At 38.7% G+C, this 23,289-nt stretch overlaps 1 protein-coding gene across 6 annotated transcripts in view; it reads left to right on the forward strand.

The window, feature by feature from the left end:
* Positions 1 to 23,289, forward strand: part of TTLL7 (tubulin tyrosine ligase like 7) — a 151,117-nt gene that overhangs the window by 41,405 nt on the left and 86,423 nt on the right. For 5 of the 6 annotated variants that reach the window (XR_009735390.1, XM_061411457.1, XM_061411460.1 and 2 more), the window contains exons 2-5: positions 13,302 to 13,501; positions 13,727 to 13,858; positions 19,323 to 19,444; positions 20,554 to 20,621. Coding sequence is in view for 5 of the 6 variants with exons in the window: in XM_061411457.1 (XP_061267441.1) it covers positions 13,477 to 13,501; positions 13,727 to 13,858; positions 19,323 to 19,444; positions 20,554 to 20,621 (347 nt within the window). In the remaining variant the exon portion in view is untranslated. The remainder of the gene's footprint in view (positions 1 to 13,301; positions 13,502 to 13,726; positions 13,859 to 19,322; positions 19,445 to 20,553; positions 20,622 to 23,289) is intronic. The other variant, XM_061411458.1, reaches the window with a different exon arrangement.

Here is a 23,289-nt window from a genome sequence, read left to right on the forward strand (position 1 = left end):
ATGGCCATGTTACCAATATTAACTCTTCCAATCCAAGAGTGGATATCTTTCTGTTCCTTTGTATGTGTGAGAGCGTGTGTGCACTCAGTCGCTCAGTTGTGTCCAATTCTTTGTGACCCCATGGACTGTAGCCTGCCAGGCTGCTCTCTCCATGGAATTCTCCAGGCAAGAAGACTGGAACGGTAGCCATTCCCTCCTCCAGGGGATCTTCCCAACCCAGGGATCGAACTTGGGTCTCCCGCGTTGCAAGCAGATTCTTTACCATCTGAGCCACCAGGTAAGTCCACAGAGCTCTGATCCGCTGCTTATGTAAGTATCTGTGGTTCTGCTTAGATGCAGCTTCCAGTCCTCTTTTCCCCTGTGGTGGCTTCTCCAGGTCCATTGCTAGTCTGTGGCATAGAGTGGATGGGCCAGAACATTTACCCAACTAGGACTGGGTGGTGCAAGGAGGTCTCAGAAATTCAGGTGGCCATGGTGCCGGGAGTTTGGGCTGCTTCTGGGGCATGCTGTTTGTGTAAGCACCAACAGTAGCCCCTGCAGCTGCCCCACCTGGGCCACTTCCTAGGCCCCTGGATCATCTCTGCATCCCTAGATCAAGTCTTTTCCCAGGTCCTGGCTGCTGTAGATTCAGTGTCAAGCTGTGGCATGGATGAGGGAGGCTGGAGTGTTCACTTGGCTCAGACTGGCCAGCGGAGAGGCAGTAGTTGCCAGGGCAGACCTCTTTTGCCCTCTTTGGCCCTGGGACACACCAGCACTGGTGCACTTCTCATCAGTGGAGTCTGGGCTTCCTGTTTTATCTGTCCCTGCAGTTCCCTATGCAGTCAAGGTGGCTTGTCTCTGTGCTTTGGACCCCAGGACTGGGATATCCAGTCTGGGCTTGACCCACTCATTCCCCAGGACAAGCTCCATCTGTGTGATGTCCCTTTCCTTCTTAATTCTCTCAGGGGCAGAGGTCCAACCTGAAGTGTTTCTTCCCATCCTACACAATGCTGTGTAAATCTGTTTCGCAGCCTTGGTTATATAGGAGTCCTTCTGTAGGTTCTAGTTAGTTTCCCATGAGAATTATTGCACTCGTAGTTGTGTTTGTGGAGGGAAAGGTGAGCTCCACACCCCCCCATACACTGCTATCTTGATCTCCTGCATATGGGTTAGTTTGAATACGAGGTAACATTAAAAATAATAAAGCTAAATCCTGTGAGGCACCACAGAAAATCAACTTCATTAATTTTGTATAATAGTAAATTTATAACACCGAGGTGCATGTTGTGAACTTATGGTTATATGTTTAATTTTACCGATTCTTAGGGTCGACTTTCATTAAGTATATTTTTGTTGAAATAATCAGAATTTCAGTTTGTTTTAGATGAGTTCTTATCTTTTAGGTAGTTTTGGATATGCTAACCTACTTTTCTGAAGGATAAATGTGTTTGTCGAAGGCAGGACACATTTATTTTTTCTCAATATGGCATCTAGTAAAAGTGGCTTAGACAGTTAAGAATCTGCCTTCAATTCAGGAGACCTAGGTTCGATCCCTGGGTCGGGAAGATCCTCTGGAGAAGAAAATGGCTACCCACTCCAGTATTCTTGCCTGGAGAATTCCATAGATAGGGGAGCCTGGAGGACTGCAGTCCATGGGATTACAAAGAGTCAGACATGAATGAGCGATTAACACCTTCGAAACAGTGAGTGTTAAAAGATGTTTATTGCCTACATTTCTAATTAGAAATGTAATGAAATAATGGAGGGTAACTAAACGTTTAAACAGAGTAGTGATACATCTCAATAGTATTTATTTATTCTGGGTGAGAAGGGAAAGTAGAGGTCAAGAGAAGAAAGAATTATTAAGAAATTTATAATATTGGAAAGTTTAGTGTCTGTGGGTATTATATTATTGAGCACTGGTTAACTTTGGGCACTAATTCTATTCTGCATTGTTATTGTTTTTAGAATGAAGGACAAAAATAGTTTTGTTTCTTTGCAATTCTATAAAAGGACTGGTTTCACAGCAAAGATTGTGGTGCCAGATAGTGTTTTTAAAGGTCTGGAATGACTCTGGGGAAAGAGTCTTATTTTAAAATGAGCCAAACTTATTAAAATATAGTTAAGTTTAATTAGTTAAAAGCTGTTCTTGTAAATTCTCTTTACACCTTGTGTAATGATCTAGAAATAAAATAGTCTTATTATTCCTTCTATCCTTAAGATCTTATAGTGACACACCCAGCTTAGTTTAGCTGCTGGGGGATACAGAGCATTATATGAACTAGGTTTGCGCATTTTCTTTTCTTTCATATGGATTTTCTACACTTGGACTGCATGACTCTAAGACTATGGCTTAATTTTACTGGGATTTAATTTAATTTAGAGGGGCTTGAACACTGTGACAAATTTACCTGATTCTAGAAATTAATACAGTAGAAATTTAAAAGAATATACAGTTTTAAAGGTTACACTCCATTTGCAGCTGTTACAAAATATTGGCTATCTTCCCAGTTGTGCAGCACATCCTTGCAGCCTATCTTACACCCGATAGTTTGTATCTCCCACTCCCTCACCCCTATGTTGACCCTCCCCTCCCTCATCACTGGTAACCATTATTTGTTCTCTATATCTGTGAGTACTCTTTGTTAAGTTCAAAATCTCCCCTACAATTTTATCTCTCTGATATGGAAGCTCAGCAGTTTAGCTCCTATGTTCCAGGCTCTGTGTTTGACATTGAAGAATATGTAAATTAAAAGACATTTTTAAAGCTGCTGCCTTGGAGACAGTTACCTCATAGAGGAAACGTATAATGAAGTCTCCTCTTATTTCTCTTGATTTTTGGCACTTTATGTAATCACATTTGCATTTCAGGATGGAAGGAAGAAAGAAAATAAATGAGTGTCCATCACTTGTCTACCTCCCTTTACTGGAAAGTTTCGCTCAACAACTTTCACCTACACTCACTGGCCAGAACTTGGTCACATGGCCATGTATACCTGTAACAAAGTCTGGGAAATGTAGCTATTTAGATCGGCACAATGCCACATCTAATAATTACTCAGGTGACTTAGTAAGGAAGAACTGCTGCTGCTGCTAAGTCGCTTCAGTCGTGTCCGACTCTATGCGACCCCATAGACGGCAGCCCACCAGGCTCCCCCGTCCCTGGGATTCTCCAGGCAAGAACACTGGAGTGGGTTGCCATTTCTTTCTCCAATGCATGAAAGTGAAAAGTCAAAGTGAAGTCACTCAGTCGTGTCCGACTCTTTGCAACCCCATGGACTGCAGCCTACCAGACTCCTCCATCCATGGTATTTTCCAGGCAAGAGTACTGGAGTGGGGCACCATCGCCTTCTTCAAGGAAGAGCTAGTGAAAGGCTATTAGGTAGCTAATAGTCTTTCTTCATGTGTTAACTTACTAACTGATATGGATGACATCAGAGGCTTAACAACCCAATGCATTTTATACACTTCAGACTTAAAACACATTTTAGAAGTATATAGTAAGATGAATAAAGAACTAATATATACCCTAAAATTGGCTATAGGGTGTGCATTGAATGAGTATCAAACACGGAAGTCCAAGAAAGAGATAAAGATGATTTTGATTTACTTGACAGTAATGATGCCTTTGCCCAAGAAAAGAAACATAAGAGACATGCCAGGTTTTCAGCAGAAGCTAAACAGTTAAGTTTTGAACTAGAATGCTGGCATCAGATAACTTTTGGGTGATGTCATTTGTTCACCAGCTGTGCATTTTGGTATCTATTGTGCATTTTCTGGCAGGGAAGAGAGAACCGGATATTTTAAAAATTCTCCGCTTCCCCCAGTCCCTTTCTTTCATTGTGTGGTATAGGTTACTGAAATGGAAAGATGGGTCCAAAGAACCTCTAGTTACACCTTTATAGCTTAGAACAAGATAGAAGTGTTTGTGGAGTCAGCATGAAAGTGAAAGTGAAAGTCGTTCATCTGTGTCCCACTCTTTGTGACCCCATGGATTATACAATCCATGGAATTCTCCAGGCCAGAATACTAGAGTGGGTAGCCTTTCCCTTCTCCAGGGGATCTTCCCAACCCAGGTCTCCCACATTGCAGGCAGATTCTTTACCAGATGAGCCACCAGGGAAGCCCAAGAATACTGGAGTGGGTAGCCTATCCCTTCACCAGTGGATCTTCCCGACCCAGGAATCCAACTGGGGTCTGCATTCAGGCAGATTCTTTACAAGCTGAGCTGCCAGGGAAGCCCAGCATGGGTTGAGTATTTTGAGGATGCGAGATTCAACTATGTTAGATATGGTACAGCTCTTTGCAGGGTGGGGAAATGAAAGGGGCAAATGGATTTACAAAAGTGAATGACATATTTACAAGTTAATTGATAACATAATGTGTTATTCCTAGGGAGCAAGTGAGACTTTCTTTTAGGTTACTGGAGAATTGTATAGAACTGCAACATTATATTCTAGGAGAAATGTACCCAAAGCAGTTTTTAACTGTCCTTTAGCATTTGATGGCTATATTATGTAATCAGCCTGTCATCTGTCACTTTAATATCTGACTTATAGCTGATACTGGCTTTGAACTTTATTTAGTTCAACATTTTTGAGTGAGCTTTTTGTCTTTCTTATTATCATAAGTACTGGAAATACAGCTATTAATAAGGAAAACAATGCTTTCAAGGTGTGCTATGTTATCATTACCTATTTATCAATCCCAATTTCTTCATGTCATACTACACTAAATTCCAAACACAAGGGATTCCACAGAGCTTAGTGGAATTTTGTATGGGTGCTGTAATTTAATTATAAACACTGAGCAGATACTAAGCAGGCTAAGGCAATTTGAAATATAAATATGCAGTACATTAGTGGGAGTTACCCCTGTTGCTCAAGGTCAATATTAATTGTTGCTAGAATGAATAAGTACTTTTCTGTTTATTCTTATATAATGTCGCATTATGTTAAGACTCTCATTTGGGTCTCTACAAATGGTTGATTAAATGGTTTTTTTAAGGTCTAGAACACACTATAGAACTAGCTTTTGAAAATATACCCAGTCTGAGAAAGGGAGACAAAAGCTTCTATGTTCAGGGAGTATGTAGCTTCTCTAAAAATCCTTTTAATTTGTACACACAATGAGTGGTGGCAATGCATTATTGTTATGACAGTTGTTTGGGTGATGTCATTTGTTCACTCATCAGACAGCTGGGCATTTTGATAATCTATTATTGTTTTCTGGCAGAGAGCACAGAAATAGGAGCAGTTATGCTTCAGAAGGGACCTTTTTGTGTTTAACTAAAAGCATTTTATTTATAAAAGTGGATGTTTTCCTTATCTTTAGTCATCACAAATTCTTTTGTCTTATTTTCCATGTTTTTCCATCCATCCTTTTCTACAAATGTAAAATTGTAATCATCTTATCCCTCAAAGTGGCTCTTCTTTCTGCCTTCTCTAGATGAATGGTGCCGTCTTCTGCTCAGTTCTCATAAGGCAGAGAACTGTGTCATCCGAGATAACTTCCTTCTTGATCACCAGGTTCTGCTGTTCTTCTGTAGTAACCCTATTCTTTCTCCCTGTGTCTGTTGCTTCGTCCAAGATCAAGCTCTTAGCATCTGTCTCCCGGAGTTTTGTAACTCTTGAAATTGCCTGTTCACTCTTGCCCCTTTTCCATCCATTCTCCACAATAACTGCTGGTATAACCTACCAAAAGGAAATTTGGATTATGTTACTCCTCTTTGGGGGCTTTCCTGATGGCTCAGCAGTAAAGAATCTCCTGGAAATGTAGGAGATACAGAAGACACAGTTTCCATCCCCGAATTGGGAAGATACCCTGCAGGAGGAAATGGCAGCCCACTCCAGTATTCTTGCCTGAAAAGACACATGGACAGAGGAACCTGGCAGGCTATCATCCATAGGGTCTCAAAGAGTTCCACATGACTGAGCACACAACACAATATATTCCTCTTTAAATCCTCCAGTGACTCCCATCACATTGCTCACGAATCAGAGTTGGACCTAAATTTTCAACAGTCTAATTTAGAATGTAATACATCTAAGGAGACTGGACTCAATACAGAATCTTCAGCTATTTATTTTTCTAGGCAGGGGAGAATACTATGAAGTGGAGCTATGGAGAACTATAAAATAGTACTAGGTTCAAATAGAGAGTAATCAAAGTTTGAGTCTGTGGTGGTTCTTAGTGTTATTTACTAGCTTTTTTCCCCCTGCTAGTCATTTGATATGATAGCACTTCCTAACTCTTGTTCACTGTGGTCATGTGACTGCTTCAGGCTGTTGAATTGTGAGCAGAAATTCTGTCATTGGTTGCCTGGATAAGATCCTCCAAAACTCTCTTTCCCTCTGGCACATTGTTATTGTTAGGACGATGGCTGTTCTGACAGCTCAGGCTTCTGTGTGATATGATATGTGGAGCACCCTGCCAGTCTTTGGTTTATATGTAGCATCAAGGAATAGACCTAGTTGTTTTAAACGCCTGAGATTATTTCAGCATTACATAGCCTGAACTGGATAATACAGATTTTTTTAAAATGAGTTTTGAGAACTCAAATTATGGAAGTGGGGTTAGGACTGAGCTAGATTCACAAAACTGTGATACTAGGAGCCGAGAACCAGAGAGGGTCCTGAGGAGTGTGTCACAATCTAATGTCAGTACAAGCTGGGGACACACGGTGGAGGGAGTGATTGAGATCTCACTCTCAAAAGTATGTAAAACCAGTTACAAGCATTGTGACACATATTTGTTCCACCCCTGGTCAGTGTGAAAATAGTAATATAAAAATTAATGTAGAGAATAAAGACATAGGAAAACTAAGGTTTAGGAAGAGGAGTCACTTTGAAGGGCTTAAAGATTGTTCAGTATCCAGAAAGTCGTCAGTTTCTTCATTTCCTCCTTATTATATATGTTCACATCCGTCCATGCTTACGTGCCCGTATCTGCACTTATGCATGATATTTTTATCAACTCCGTTTGTGATAACAAGTCATTGCCCTCCTTGGTAAATCATCCCCAGTAAGGCCTGTCTGGATACAATATTTAAAATTACAAAACTTCATCCTCCCCGCTGCCCTGCCTCTACCACACTCTTGAAATCCTAACTACCAGCTCTGTTTTTTTTTCTCCATAGAGCTTAGCATTTTCTCAAGTTTACTTATTTAATGTTTGCTGTTGTTATTTGTCTCTCCCCAAGTATAATGCAAACACCACAAAGAAAGAAAACTGTTAAATCCATTTTATTTACTGAGAACAGTACCTGATCCATAACAATATTGGTTGAATTGCAATACATTCATGAAGGGAAACAGGAAGGTGATCTGGGTACCACCAGCTGCCTAGGGTATCCAAAAAGAGAGACTAAATCTCCTAGGACTTTGTGATCTCAACCACATTTTAAATCGCAGTTTGATTCTCTGGCTCTCATTCCCTAGCTTTTAAAATAGTTCCAGTCAAACAGAGTTAAGCTTCTTTGAGACGTCCTTAATATGTTTAAAGACATATTTTGAGTTTTGAAAGTAGCACAAAAAGTGGGAAAGAACATGGACTTTAGAGACAAACCACTTCATTGTCACCTGTTAAGGTGTGACTTTGAGCAAGTTACTTGCCATGGAATATAAACTTTACCAAATGTAATATTAGAATCAAAAGTTCTTTGTATGGACTAAATATTACACATAAAGGTATGTGAAAGTGGTTAGTGTACAGTAGGTACTGGTTTGTTTGAGTCTCTTCTCCTTCTCATTACCAGAAAAACAACTTTTCTTCCTTTTCCTTGGGCCACTCTGTGTGGCTTGTGGGATCTTAGTTTCTGGAGCAGGGATTCAACCCTGGCACCAGTAGTGAAAGCCTCTAGTCCTAACCACTGGACCCCAGGAAATGCCCTTTTATCACATTTTTACTTGACATTATTTTATGTATTTTCAATTCAGCTCTAATTTTGATTCCAACTGACCTTTTTTGTTAGATTATTTTAGTAATTTATGGTAAGCTAAAATTTCACAAATATGTACAAAAAGCCCATGTATAGCATCTCCAGGGCATAGACTGGGGGATTACTGGGGATGGTCACAGTTCACCTGTTTTCTACATGTCTTCATCATGTTGTCGTACAAAACAGCATCCTCAACTGGTTGACATTTTAGACTTTAGGGCTGGAAAGAATCAGTTCTTTCCTTCTCCTTATTAAGAAAGTAAGTCATCTGTCTGGTAAATGGCAGGGTAAAGGTAAGAATTCTAACTGACTTCTTGCTCAGAGCTCTTTCTACCATATTCTTTCATCTAACTGAAATATAAAATTTGAATATTTTTATTCTCAACATGATAATGTTGACACAAACTTTTATCACATGTATTTATCTTTTTGAATAGGTGATACATGCTTTGGGTACTAAAGGGTATACATGGAAGACTTCCTTGGCTCTGCCCCTAGATATTAATACAAAAGGCCACCACTGCTCTGTGCACACATCCATCATTTTACAGAAATGTGAACTTTTATGTACTTTGCTTTTTTTGCTTAAAAATATAAAAGTTATACATATTGCTTCTTGGAGCTCCATAACCACCTCATCTTATTCCCAGGTGTCATTAGTTAATTGATTATTTTCTTTAAATTCATGAACAAGCTCTTATTGAGCACTATGTTAGGCACTATTTCAGGGCCTGGGAGTGGGGGAATGAACAGGATAGAAGAGAACCACCGTTTTCATGGAGCTGTTTCTTGGTTTGTGATTGATGCTATGACAGGGATGCGAATGGTCTCTGATAGACCAGAAGAGGGAGAAATGAATTTCTTCAGCCACGAGCGGAAGAAACTTTAAGGAAAAAGCAGAAATTAATGTGGATTTTAAGTGATGGGTAGAAATGTGGGAAGCATTGTGCAGAAAGGGTACTGTCACGGTGTATCAGCATCTTTGTGTTCCAGTGTTAACGCAGCTTTGTTTTGCATGGTAGCACTAGGTGTTCTACATTTAAAGTTACTATTTCCTTGAAATTTTGGTAACTTGATTTCTCTTGGAAATGGCTTCTTTACTTGCAAAATAAAATTGTGTTAGAAATCAATTTCTGCTGATCTCCTAATTCTTTTTTCTCCTAACTTGTTTATTTGAACTAGATATGAGGATTTTTATAGACGACTTTTACCTATTTGACCTTTTCATACAGTTATAAATGTTTTCGTCTTTGTTTGACATTTTTCTTAAAACTATATATGTTTACCTTGTAATTGGGGCTTCCCTCCTGGCTCAGACAGTAAAGAATCTGTCTGCAAGGCAGGAGACCCAGGTTTGATCCTAGGTTAGGAAGATCCACTGGAGAAGGGAATGGCTACCCACTCGAGTATTCTTGCACAGAGAATTCCGTGGACAGAGGAGCCTGGTTAGCTATAGTCTGTGGGGTCACAGAGTCAGACAAGGCTGAGTGACTAACTGAGCAACTAACACTTTCACTTTCATGTTTTAATTAACTACTATTTGCTTTAGTGCAGTTGTGTGCTTACAGCAGAGGTTGTCAGCCTTAGCTACACACCAGACTCACTTACAGAGTTTTAAAAATTGCCAACATCCATTGTATCATAGAAAAAGCAAGAAAATTCCAGAGAAACATCTACTTCTGCTTCACTGACTATGCTAAGGCCTTTGACTGTGTGTATCACAACAAACTGGAAAATTCTTAAATAGATAAGAATACCAGACCACCTGCCTGCCCAAAACCTGTATGCAGGTAAAGAAGCAACAGCATGAACCAGACATGGTACAATGGACTGGTTCCAAACTGGGAAAGGAGTGCATCAAGGCTGTATATTGTCACCCTGTTTATTTAACTTTACGTGCGGACTACATCATGTGAAAAGTCAGGCTGAATGAAGCACAAGCTGAAATCAAGACTGCCAGGAGAAATAACAGTAACCTCAGATATGCAGATGACAGCACCATTATGGCAGAGAGTGAAGAGGAACTAAAGAACCTCTTGATGAAGGTGAAGGAGGAGCGTGAAAAAGCTGGCTTAAAACTCAATATGCAGAAAACTAAGATCATGGCATCTGGTCCCATCACTTCATGGCAAATAGATGGGGAAACAATGGAAACAGTGATAGACTTTATTTCCTTGGGCTCCAAAATCAGTGCAGATGGTGAATGCAGCCATGAAATTAAAAGACATTTGTTTCTTGGAAGAAAAGCTATGACAAACCTAGATGGCATATTAAAAAGCATAGACGTTACTTTGCCAACAAAGCTCCGTCTAATCAAAGCTATGGTTTTCCCAGTAGTCAGGTACAGGTGTGAGAGTTGGACCCTGAAGAACTGATGCTTTTGAACTGTGGTGCTGGAGAATACTGTTGAGAGTCCCTTGGACTGCAAGGAGATCAAACCAGTCAATTCTAAAGGAAATCAACCCTTATTATTCATTGGAAGGTCTGATGCTGAAGCTGAAGCTCCAATACTTTGGCCACCTGATATGAAGAACTGACTCACTGGAAAAGACCCTGATGCTGGGAAAGATTTAAGGCAGGAGGAGAAAGGGATGACAGAGGATGAGATAGTTGGATGGTATCACTGACTCAATGGACAAGAGTTTGAGCAAGCTCCAGGAGTTGGTGATGGACAGGGAAGCCTGGCATGCTGCAGTCCTTGGGGTCTGGGACTGAACAACAAATGCTGCTGCTTAAGCCTCGCCTGGGTCTAGGGTGTGGCCAGGATACCAGGATTTTCAAAAGGCCCCAGGTGATTTTACTTTGTAGCCAAACTTCAGAAACTGTTGGGTTATTTCAGAGGTAACTGAAACATGCTTCTCCTTTTGGAAAAGTAGGTAGCCATGGGATTGTCTGAGTGATGTGATCAATCTATCATCTCACATCTCTTGTTTAGAATGAAGTGAAATGGTTAGAATTGAATGACAGAATGAAGTCCTGGAATTCGTTAGAGCACTTTTCTTGTTATTCACCAAACCATAAATGGAATTAAGCGTTATCTATGGAGAGAATAATTTTAAGGCCTTTAATTCTTGTGTGGTTGGGGGAAGGAATAGTAGTTCTTGTTTTGTGTGCTGTGCTTAGTCGCTCAGTCTTGTCCAACTCTTTGAGACCCCGTGGACTGTAGCCCACCAGGCTCCTCTGTCTATGGGGATTCTCCAGGCAAGAATATTGGAGTGGATTGCCATGCCCTCCTCCAGGGGATTTTTCCAATCCAGGGATCGAACTCTGGTCTCCCGCATTGCAGGTGGATTCTTTACCGTCTGAGCCACCAGGGAAGCCCAAGAATACTGGAGTTGTTTGCCGTGCCCTCCTTCAGGGAATCTTTCTGACACAGAGATTGAACCTACATCTCTTGTTTCCTGCATTGGCAGGTGGGGTCTTTTGTTTTTCGTTTTTTTTACCACTAGTGCCACCTGGGAAGCTCAGTTCTTGTTTTGAGCCCTATATAGATCGAAGTTATGAGCCTCATTATTTAAGTCAGAAATGAATAAATTTGCTTTTACGGTGTACAACAATTATTGATTTATTGTTAGTATAGTTAGGCAAATATTGTTCTTGAACTCTTGTTGACTTTGTCACCTACTTTCAATGTAATAAGCACTCTGTTACTATAAGAGGATCTTTGTTTACTCCAATAACAATGTGCTGGATAAGGACCTGTAAACTCAAATAGTTACCTAGGTATCAGAAGTTCCAGAAAGAAATCAACTGAACTTCAGACTACTCCTTTCTTTTATTCTGAAAAATGATCCAGTCTATTTCCAGCTTGGAATAGGGATCTATTATCCGGTTAGGGATGTTTACTGTGATTTCACTGTTTGAAGTATCATGAATTCCCAGAATACTCCCGTATCTTGCAGTATGGACTGCAGTAGGGTCACAAGCTTCTTGTACATCTAGATAGTATATTAGCATGCTGCCTGAAAATAGTGGGGCTCAATGAACAGAATAATCAGACAGAATTAGGTTCAAAACCTAGGTTTTCTTTTTATAAGATGTTTTACCTTGATTTAGTTAACTTGTTTAGCCTTAATTTCCGTATCTGGAATACTGGGGGAGATGAGACCCAAGTTCCAAGTTTGTTACTGAGGTAAAATAGTTTAGATTCTTAACACAGTACCTGCCCACAGTTTCTGTAATAGATCATATTTCCCTAGTTTTGATTTTGAATTATTCTAGAGAATTATTGTAGTGAAAATGATTCCTAAAAACAAACTGACTTCTAAATTTTCTTTAATAATTAGTCTTGTTTTTAATGACTGTTGGGAGTGAATTATAAGAGTCACATTTTATGTAGCTGAATTTTCAAATACTTCTGAATTTCTCATAAACCTGATAATCTCTTGATAAAGGTGTTGATATCATACCTTTGTTTATTATGATAGGTTTAATAAATTTTCATTATATTTGGATACATTTTACATTCAAGATTCTTGGTGTATGATGGGAGAAATTAGAAAGCTGATAATATAGTATAGTATAGTCAGGGTGCAACCCCTAGGTTCATACATACATAATGAAAATAAAAGTGAAATGTAATACAGGCCATATTGAGGCATGGCCAGATCAAATTAGTTCATTCATTGCAAAATGTTTTATTGTGTTCCTCTGTGTGCCCAAATAAGATCATTTTGGTGATGACTCCTCCCATTTTCTACTTTTCAAAATTGTTCTCGTATTTAAAGGCATAACTCAAATGTGATCTGTTTTATGTAGCCACTCCCTCCCCTGACACACACCTTAAAATGGAATTTCTTTCATCTCCATTCTGTCAGCATGTGGCCTCTAACCTGGCACTTATTTCACCATTTCATACTAAAAGGGGAGCTGCAGCTGGGCTTCCAGGCATTGAGTTGAAGGTTGTATGGGGTCCTGATATCAGAGAGATACTGTTTTAATCTCCACTTTGTCCCTTACTTTCTTTGTAAAGATTTGTCCTTTCTGAGCTCAACGTATTTACCTGTTAGAGATAAAAGCTTCTACCTTATAGTTTTGTTGAGAGATTAAGTGGTATAAGTGGCCTGAAATAGAAAGTGTTCAATAAATGGTAGTGAATAATATTATTTTTTTTCTTCTTTGTGTAAATCATGTTATTTACTGTATGTAAATATGTTTCCTTTAGACTGTGTTCTTCTAAAAACAGAGGACTGTTGCTTATGCATAAGGTTTAATAAATTAACTGTGTTTGTTTATTGACTACATTAACTTTCATCTTCACTTGACTTTTTTTTTTCTTTTTTTTTTTTCACTTGACTTTTAAAAAGAAGAGTATTGACATATATTGAAGAAAAAAAATCATAAGAGTTGTTTTCTACATACCTGTGTTTTAAAATTCCTGCAGGTACCTTCTTATCTCATAATTTCAGTATCCTGAAATCTGAGGATCCCACCAAGATAGTATGATAGGAACTTGCAGTGATTTGGAGCCGTATCCTACTTAGACTAATGTGGGTCTTCCAGGTTTCCTAAGAGCTTGTACAGCAACACACTCTGCTTGTTGATTGGCACAGACAAGAATGCCATCTCTGCCTCAGGAAAGAGGTAAGCAGCTTGATTTAACATGTGGACCTACTATATAGATCTACATTTTATAGATCATCACTGGTAATCTTTCCAAGAATTAAAAATCAACTGGGGACCCTTAAAGAATAAGAATTTATACTTTTACCTTGTCGTGGTGGGCGGGAGGGCAGGGGCATTTGTGTTCTTTGGTGTGGAGTTCTTATTATTTCAATGACATTTGGTTGGTTTACATTTCTTTTAAAGTTATTCAGGGACCCACTCCCCTGGATCTGAATACAGAATTGCCTTATCAAAGCACGATGAAAAGGAAAGTCAGAAAGAAGAAAAAGAAGGGAACCATTACAGCAAATGTTGCTGGGACAAAGTTTGAAATTGGTAGGTCTCTTCAGAATAGTGAGATTTTCATAATTGTTGGGAAAGCTATTTGATGTTAAAAACAATGTAAAAATTCAGAGATTTTTCTTCTATTAATGGATTTTTGTATGCCTTCTATAGAATTTTTTTATGAGATATTTAACATGTCAATAACCAAATAGAACATCAATGAAGCTAAAAAGCTCTAGCTATTGATGAGATTGGATTAAATATATATGATTTTAATGCTTAGTTTTTAAGTCAAGTATAAAGTAATATGAGCAGTAAAACACAGTAGTTCTAGGTTTAATCTTGAAATACAGACGTGATTAGTTAGGACAATTATATGAGTCTAATGAATTTTTCACTTGGGACTAAAATTATTTTTAACATTCGTTATTTTGTAAATAATTTTAAAAACAGATTAAAAATATTACATGTACACTGAAAACGGCAGAATTTGAGATTCATGTTAAACAATGAGAAACTGACTTAAAAATAGTGTAACAACATATTTCTCTCTATGCTTTAAAAATAATTTGGATGATACTGTTTCTTTTTATTTATATAGTTTATTTATTTATTTATTTATTTTCGGAGAAGGCAATGGCACCCCACTCTAGTACTCTTGCCTGGAAAATCCCATGGATGGAGGAGCCTGGTAGGCTGCAGGCCATGGGGTTGCTAAGAGTTGGATACAACTGAGCGACTTCACTTTCACTTTTCACTTTTCACTTTCATGCATTGGAGAAGGAAATGGCAACCCACTCCAGTGTTCTTGCCTGGAGAATCCCAGGGACGGGGGAGCCTAGTAGGCTACTGTCTATGGGGTCACACAGAGTCAGACACGACTGAAGTGACTTAGCGTAGCGTAGTGTAGTTTATTGTTTTTACATGTAAGCAGTATTTGCACTGGAGAGAATAGGTAAGAATTAATTGCTTTAAATTAAGATATTCTTGCCCAGCATTGCATTGAGAAACTCATCATTACTACAAGTACTCAAATAATCTTCCTTTTTTAAACAAATAATTTTGCATTAAAAGAGTTGAGGAAAACCATATGAATCTCAATGATATTAATTATTCTTACCCTTGTTAATCTTTGAGAGTCACATTTCCACTTACAGTATTTCACCAAAGTTCATCAGCAATCAGTGGAATATTTCATAGGAATTGAGGTCCCCTAATACTCTATTCCTCACAGGAAAAACTTCAAATCAAGTTAATGTGGGAGAGTGAAATGTGAGTTATTTGCAGGGTATTTTCTAGCTTGAAAAAATAAGAGTAACCATTGTCAAAGTGATAGATGGAGTGGTGTTAACTTACCATCTTGTTTGCTTTTAAGATTGTGGTGGGATTTATAAGGAACTTGATCTAGAGGAGAGTGTTTTTAGATGTAGTTCCCAGTCACTCCTAAGGACTGAAGTTGCATTAGCCTTCTTCATACTGATTCCAGACCTCTGTGCTGAGCCTGCTCAGTTGTGTTTAGCAAAATCCCTTCTTGGTCAGACTTGGATACTTGGACCAGAGACTTCTGGGAGAAAACAGAGCCAGGTATAGGGGAGGGAAAGAGACAATTGGCCATGTGTCCAGGAGATAATGCTACCTTGCTTTCCCTTATTTAACCTAGTGATGTGCAACAGATTACTTCTTGTAATTTAACTACTGCTCATTTGACAGGTTGGATTATGTAATGAAAGATGATTAAGCCATAGTCAGGACATTTGTGTTTTCTCCCTGATGTTGCCTGTTTCCTCATGTAGAATACTTTAACCACTACTAGTTTTACTATTTGGAAAGGAAATGGCACCCCACTCCAGTACTCTTTCCTGGAAAATCCCATGGGTGGAGGAGCCTGGTAGGCTGCAGTCCATGGGGTTGCTAAGAATTGGACACGACTGAGAGACTTCACTTTCACTTTTCACTTTCATGCATTGGAGAAGGAAATGGCAACCCACTCCAGTTTTCTTGCCTGGAGAATCCCAGGGACAGGGGAGCCTGATGGGCTGCCGTCTATGGGGTCGCACAGAGTCGGACACGACTGAAGTGACTTAGCAGCAGCAGCAGCAGCAGTTTTACTATTAATGCTTTTATAACCATGGACCAAATATTTTCACATGAATTACCTCATTTAATCTTCCAAATAACCTGGTGAAATAGCTGTGTTACTCCCTTGTTGCCACTTCCTCTGACTTTACTTGCTCTAATAGTGAATTTAAAGTGGCTAAGAGCCGTGAGAAAATAAATAAGGAAAAATAAAAATAATAAAATTGGATGAAGCTTGTGGTTGATCAGAATGTAATCTACATTCCATGAAATCCTCTATAGTTAGAGATGTATATGGATTTGACTCTGAGCTGCCTAGCAAGCAAAGCTAATAATTGCAAATAATCAGCTATAGAATGCACAGTGGTCAGAAGATAAAACCATACTGGTTATTCAAGGGAAATGCAATTTTCCTATTGCTAAGTCTTGAGAAAAATTTCTCCCATAATTTCTCATGGAGACACATTGTGGAATGGTGAACTACACTGTCACAGTAATCCTGTAATTAATATATGATGAAACTTTATTACTTTTTAAAACACCCCTTAGGCACAGTTGAATAAATAAAAGCTCAGTAAGAGCAACTTCCTCCAGGTTGCACAGATGGCAAAAGTAGAACTTGAACCTGAATTAATTTGCTTCCAAATTTAGTGTTCTTTTTACTATATCATACTGCCTAAATAAAATATGAATCAAAATTTAAATTGAATAACATTAAAGTACCCTCTGTATCTAAAATTCAGAGAGTTGTTACTTGGATTCCTATTTTTAAAACTCCTGAACAGCTTCTGAAAGCTCTATGGGTGAAGGCAAAAAAAAAAAAAAAAAGTAGGCCAAATTTGTGAGAAACATATATTTGGCAATTTTTAGTAAATGGGGACAAGACAGATTGTAGAAGGGAGTACTTAATTATGCAAAGGGAAATGTGAGAAAAATGGTTGGTGTGGTTATCTCTCTTTTACCAATAAAGGAATTTGGTTTGGTAGAAATTATATATTGAGGCAATTATTTCACTTCCTTTTTTAAGAGAACTCCTAAAAGACTCAGCTGGTAAAGAATCCGCCTGCAGTGTGGGAGACCTGAGTTCAGTCTCTGGGTTGAGAAGATCCCCTGGAGAAGGGAAAGGCTACCCACTCCAGTATTCTGGCCTGTAGAATTCCATGGACTGTATAGTCCATGGGGTTGCAAAGAGTGAGACATAACTGAGCAACTTTCACTTTGTTTTACATTCTGAAAAGGCCAACATTTAAAAGCACGCATTTAGACTTTGGCTGCTAACAACCTTGTATTTGAAACTGACGTGTTAAAGGAATTTCTTTTCTATGCAAGGGAGGATGGTATACTTAAAAGTATGCCAATTGATTTCTAAAATTTCATTTCAAACAAAAATATGAGTAGATAGCTTAGCTGAAAAAAAGTGACAGTTTAATGCCCAACATTATAATTTTTTTGAAGTTCAACTCTTTAGCTCTTCAAGCTTTGAATTTCATAGTAGGAGAGATTTATATAAGACTGACCTTACAAATTTGATTTTGTGAATTTAGAGAAAGAATGGGTTATTTCCAGCATTGTTATGTATCCTGAATGTTCCATCCTCACCAGCTCATGTATACATTAATATCCACATTTTAGTAGCTCATTATACTCCAGTACTTTGGCCACCTCATGCGAAGAGTTGACTTATTGGAAAAGACTCTGATGCTGGGAGGGATTGGGGGCAAGAGGAGAAGGGGACGCCAGAGGATGAGATGGCTGGATGGCATCATTGACTCGATGGATGTAAGTCTCAGTGAACTCCGGGAGTTGGTGATGGTCAGAGAGGCCTGGTGTGCTGCGATTCATGGGGTCGCAAAGAGTCGGACATGACTGAGCGACTGATCTGATCTGATCTGATACTCCCTCTGTCCGTAACTACCACCAGTGTCGTTTCTCTCATCAAGGTCTTCCTAGTGATTTCAGAGGACTAGGACAATGACTTGCATGTACTTGGGACCACGTCTGCTTCTGAGCTGTGGTTCTGACCTTGACATTGTTTTCTGTTTGTGAGCCAGTTAAAAGAACTCTCCCAGGCTGTGTCACTACGGTCCTCCCCCTCCCCACGAGCTCTAGATGACATATAAGCTCCTGGGCCTCAGGACGCCAATGCGGCTTGGTAGTCTGGGGCAGAGAGATGAACAACCGTTTCCCCAAATTTGTATTGTATGCTGTCACCTGGGCCTTCAGAACAACCCCAAGTCTTATCAAGCTGCGCTCATGGAAAAAAGTAGCTTCACCCCAACAGTCCTCTCCCTAACCTCATTTGTCTCCAGTCACTGTCCTCTTCTATTATTATGCCTGTGTTCCAGGCACTATTGCATAAAAAGCCTGTTTTATCTCCACTATCATAAAGAAATCAAGAGTCCCTTGGACTTGAGACCAACTGGTGTCTGGTCATTAGTTTTATACTTGAGCCAAGTACACTTAGACAGTTAACCCCTTTTTACTATATCTTCCTGCTGCTGCTACTGCTAAGTCGCTTCAGTTGTGTCTGACTCTGTGCGACCCCATAGACAACAGCCCACCAGGCTCCCCTGTCCCTGGGATTCTCCAGGCAAGAACACTGGAGTGGGTTGCCATTTCCTTCTCCATATCTTCCTATCTATGGGCAATAAAAGGAAAGTAGGCGTTGAAACACTCCTATCTAGTTACACCATTATATTAAGACTCCAAATTCTACTGGAACCCAAAATTTATCCTAAGTATTTTCCGATCTTTATTCTAAATTTGAAATTCATTGGAAGAAAGATATCAATATGTTAATTGTTATAGCCAATATTATGGAATCTATAAAGCAAGATTTTCTCTCAACATATTTTTTGTGTTTAGGATTAGAGGGTTGGGAGCTGATGTGAGGGCCAGAGTTTCTAAATCTCTACTATAATTCTGCTTTATTATTTAGTATCCTGTGTCAGTATAACTGACTTGGTTTTTACTGCTAAAAATAATTTGAATTAGGGAGGTGGAAAGTATAGGATGGGTCTGATGATCAGGGACTATTTTTATCCTTTCTTTTTGTTCCTAGCCCAAGGTCATGAAAAAGCCATAAAAGTACATTTTCCTGAGTCGAGGTGTTGTGTCAGCTGTGTGTGTGTTTTCACTGAGCTATGAATAATCATTAAGCTCTTTAACAGTATTGTGTACCTGTTATATCTCAGAAAATTGAAACTAAGGATTTTGGGTGCCAACTAAAAGCAGTTCTCTGTTGCTGTTGAGTATAATCCAGCTTTAGATAATTCATTGTACCTAAATTAAGGTTATTCTATAACTAAAGGAAATTTTACAGATAAAATAATGTGAGCTAAAATTGATATATATACACAATATACATATATAAGATTTTCGCAATGACTATGTTTCAGAAGCATTTTAATTTTGGTTTAACTGAACTGTTTACTTACAGTTCGTTTAGTAATAGATGAAATGGGATTTATGAAAACGCCAGATGAGGATGAAACAAGCAATCTTATATGGTGTGATTCTGCTGTTCAGCAAGAGAAGATTGCGGAGCTGCAAAATTACCAGGTAGGAAATTAATCATGACCAATTATTGGTCAGTAGGAAAATTCTATGAATTCCATTATAGTTTTCTTCAGGTAGGGTTATTAATATGTTGACATATTAATTCATTTCTCCCTGATGGCCCCCATGGCTCAGTGGGTAAAGAATCTGCCTGCAATGCAGGAGACACAGGAGATGTGGGTTGAATCCCTATGTTGGCAAGATTCCCTGGAAGAGGAAATCGCAACCCACTCCAGTATTCTTGCCTGAATGGGCTTCCCCGGTGGCTCAGCAGTAAAGAATCCTCCTGCCAATGCAAGATACACAGGTTTGATCCCTGAGTTGTTAAGATCTTCTGGAGAAGGAAATGTCAACCCGCTCCAGTATTCTTGCCTGAGAAATCCCATGGACAAAAGAGCCTGATGGGCTATAGTCGGGGTCCTGAAAAGAGTCAGACACGGCTTAGCAGCTATACACACAACACAATTTACCTCAGTAGCCTGTTGCCTGAAGACTGCATCCTTTCAGATTTAACTTTAACCTCTTTCCATCTTTAAGGAAGAATTGATAGAGGAAAGCTCTTCCTAGACTGGTGCTTTGCATTATGCATACAGATGAACGATGTGGAATAGATTGCATAAAGGGATCCGAATACAACTACCCCTTGTAATGTCAGCTATGTGTAGTTTGGCTTCATTATTTTATTATTAGAATGTAATACAAGTGTATTAAAAAATAAAAGCCAAATACATGGAGTTTTAGGTAATTGAGATTTTGTATAGTTCTCCTTTACCTGTATTTGTAGTGACTTGTACAAAATTGACTGTAGACATTAAGTCCATTTTCACCTGTTTTTTTAGTCTTTCCTCCATGGGATTCTCCAGGCAAGAGTACTGGAGTGGGTTGCCATTTCCTTCTCCAGGGGATCTTCCTGACCCAGGGATTGAACCCGGGTCTCCCACATTCCAGGCAGACGCTTTAACCTCTGAGCCACCAAGGAAGCCCTTTTTTTAGTCTTTAGTCTCTTACTAAAAAACACTAAACTCAAAGGATGCCTGTAACTGTATCACAGTATAAATGAATATATTCATTAGGTCAATAAGAATATTAATGTTTGCCTTTTTATTTTGCAGAGGATCAACCATTTTCCAGGAATGGGGGAGATCTGTAGGAAGGATTTCCTAGCAAGAAATATGACCAAGTAATCTTCATTTTTTTGTTATAGAGAAGACCTATTAAAAATTACATAGTGCTATCTTTAACAAATTAACTAATTTGAAATGGAAATTCAATGGAAGAATTTCAGATCTGGAAGGGTCTTAAAATTTTACTGGTTCTGTTCTTTGACTTTGCAGAGGAGGTAATTGAGAGTCAGAGATGTGAATACCTTGTGTAAAGTCAAAGTTAAGAGCAGAGCTGGAGTAGGATCTTGGTCTTCAGAATTTCAGGGTTCTTTTCACTGCAACTTGCTATCTCTCCAGCAAAATAAATTTTTCGTTTAAATGTAAGAAGTTTTCTGTACTTAACATTCAATATATACTTACTTATTTTCAGTTAAACCTTGCACAGACTAATTTGTCGCATTTTATCCCTCATGTGGGTGTGTTCAGAATACTGGTTACTGAGCATCTGATATGTGCCAAGCACTGTAGTAGGTGCCTGTGTGCACACACACAGAACACATGTAGATGTGCCCACTCAGGGCTACATGCACAGATATTTATTTTGGAGACCATTATTTAGAGTACTAATATACTTTCATGGGAAAAACTGTTAACAGGTAAAGTCTTATAATGAATATATTGCAGAATTTTTGTGCAGTTTATATTTCTGTTTATTAGATTTTTTATTTTCAGAGGGTTGATATATTGAGAAAAAATATTAACAAGAGGATTCTTTCACAGATAAAGGTTAGGAAGATGCATGTAATTCAAGAAATATTAGTATTCATCCACGTGAAAGCTTATAATCCATTCACACAACAGTATTTTTTGCATGTCTATTGTATGCCCCTGAGACTGCTAGCTTTGAAGTAAACAAGTTAATTAAAGCCTAGTTTCTGCCTAGAACTCACATTTTGGTAAGAGAGGAGCACTGATACATAAATAGTTTGGTGCTGTCACATTCGAGGTAGAGACTGCGATGAAGATGGTGGGAGAGATTCTTTATGAGACAGCAGGGAAGGGTTTCTGGAGAAATTAAATTATGAGATGGATATTGAAAGGAGTAAAGGAGTTCACCCTTTGAGAAGAAGAAAGGAAACTTGTAGGCAAAGACAACAGTGGGAGAAGGTATATGGAGACTTAAATCACATGATATGTTTGGGAGAACCTCAAGCAATTTTTCTGGTTAAATAGGATATTGGGAGGCTCAACCTCAGATGATGCTGGAAATAACTGTAAAGACTAAGCTGTGTACCCTGTATTATTGTGTTTTGTTTAATCATTTAATCATTGATTCTTTAACCTCTTTACTCAACAAACATTTCTGCCTATCCTGAGAGAAATGAGGAGCTATTTAATGGGCCTAAGCAGAGAAATAATCTGTTTTAGGTAGTTTTGGTGGCATCACAGGATAATGGATTCAATGATGATAGGACCAGAAAGTGAAAACTCTGGAAGAGATGCTTGTCATTATCTAGTTCAGAAATAATGAACATCTATTGATCCAAAAGAGAGATAGGACGAATGGGGAAGAGAAGGTAAATCTGAAAGATATGAAGAACATGGAATTGCTGAGACTTGAAAACTGCTCTGATGTGAGAAAAGGGAAGAGAAGGAAAGAGGGATAGAAGTCACCAAGATTCTTAGGTTTCTGGATTAGGATGTTATGTGGAGGGTGTGATTTGTTAACATAGGAATTACAAGAAGGATGGACTTTAGAGGAATGGAAATTAACCTCTAATTTGGACATGTGTTTCTTTTAAGTCATTTATTTCCATTTAACACATATTTATTAAGTGTCTATTAAATGCCAGGCATTGTGCTGGGCTCTGAGCACATGAGGTGATCAAAAGCAGAGTTATGGCTTTTACAGCCTTGCATTGCAGTTGTGATAAGTGCTGTGAAGTAGAGGTATGTAGTCCTAAATTAGTGCATAGTGAAGGACTTCTAACTTAGGGAAGCTTTGGAGAATGTCCCTGAGGAAGTGATATGGAAGCTGAAATATGAATGATGAGTAGGAGTTTATTGGTGCAGATGGTATGTAATAGCTTTACAGGGCAAGAAGAATAGTATGGGCCTAGGTCCTGTGCTGGGAGAAAACATGGATAGTCAAGATTCTGAAATAAGGCCAATGTAGCTGGAGCACAGAGAGGTTGATGGGGAGCAGTGGGGGAGATTGGTTCAAGAGTGGTTTTTCAGGATGATGATCTTTATCCTAAATGCCACAGAAGAGGAGGGGTAGATGAAGTTGATAATATGACCAAATTTGCATTTTTCCAAGATCCTTCTGGCTGCTTTGTAGACAACAGAAGTCTGTATGGCCCAGGAGAGGCAAGAGGGTTAAATGTAGACCCATTAGTAGGCTGTTGCAATTAGGCAGTGTTTCACTCTGTAGAATCCTTGCAAGTCTCCTTGAGGAAAAAAAGATCTTCTATTAGGTAAAAAGTGATGACCAAGTAATATTAAAAATAGAGTTTAAAAAAACATGTTCAATATCATTTAGTAAATCTATGACAGAACTCTGAGCAGAAATTATTCCAGTATCCCAAATTCCTAAGTGAGACTGCTTGTCTCTGTTGAAGCTACATATTTTTACATTAAATGATTTGTGCTAGATCACCTAAATTGAATAAAGTATTTTTCTTGAATATATGTATGCTTGGGTTTTTTTCAAATGTATATATGAAGAAATGGTATTATTCATCA

The sequence above is a fragment of the Bos javanicus genome, chromosome 3 (genome assembly GCF_032452875.1).
Source record: "Bos javanicus breed banteng chromosome 3, ARS-OSU_banteng_1.0, whole genome shotgun sequence".
Taxonomy (NCBI): domain Eukaryota; kingdom Metazoa; phylum Chordata; class Mammalia; order Artiodactyla; family Bovidae; genus Bos; species Bos javanicus.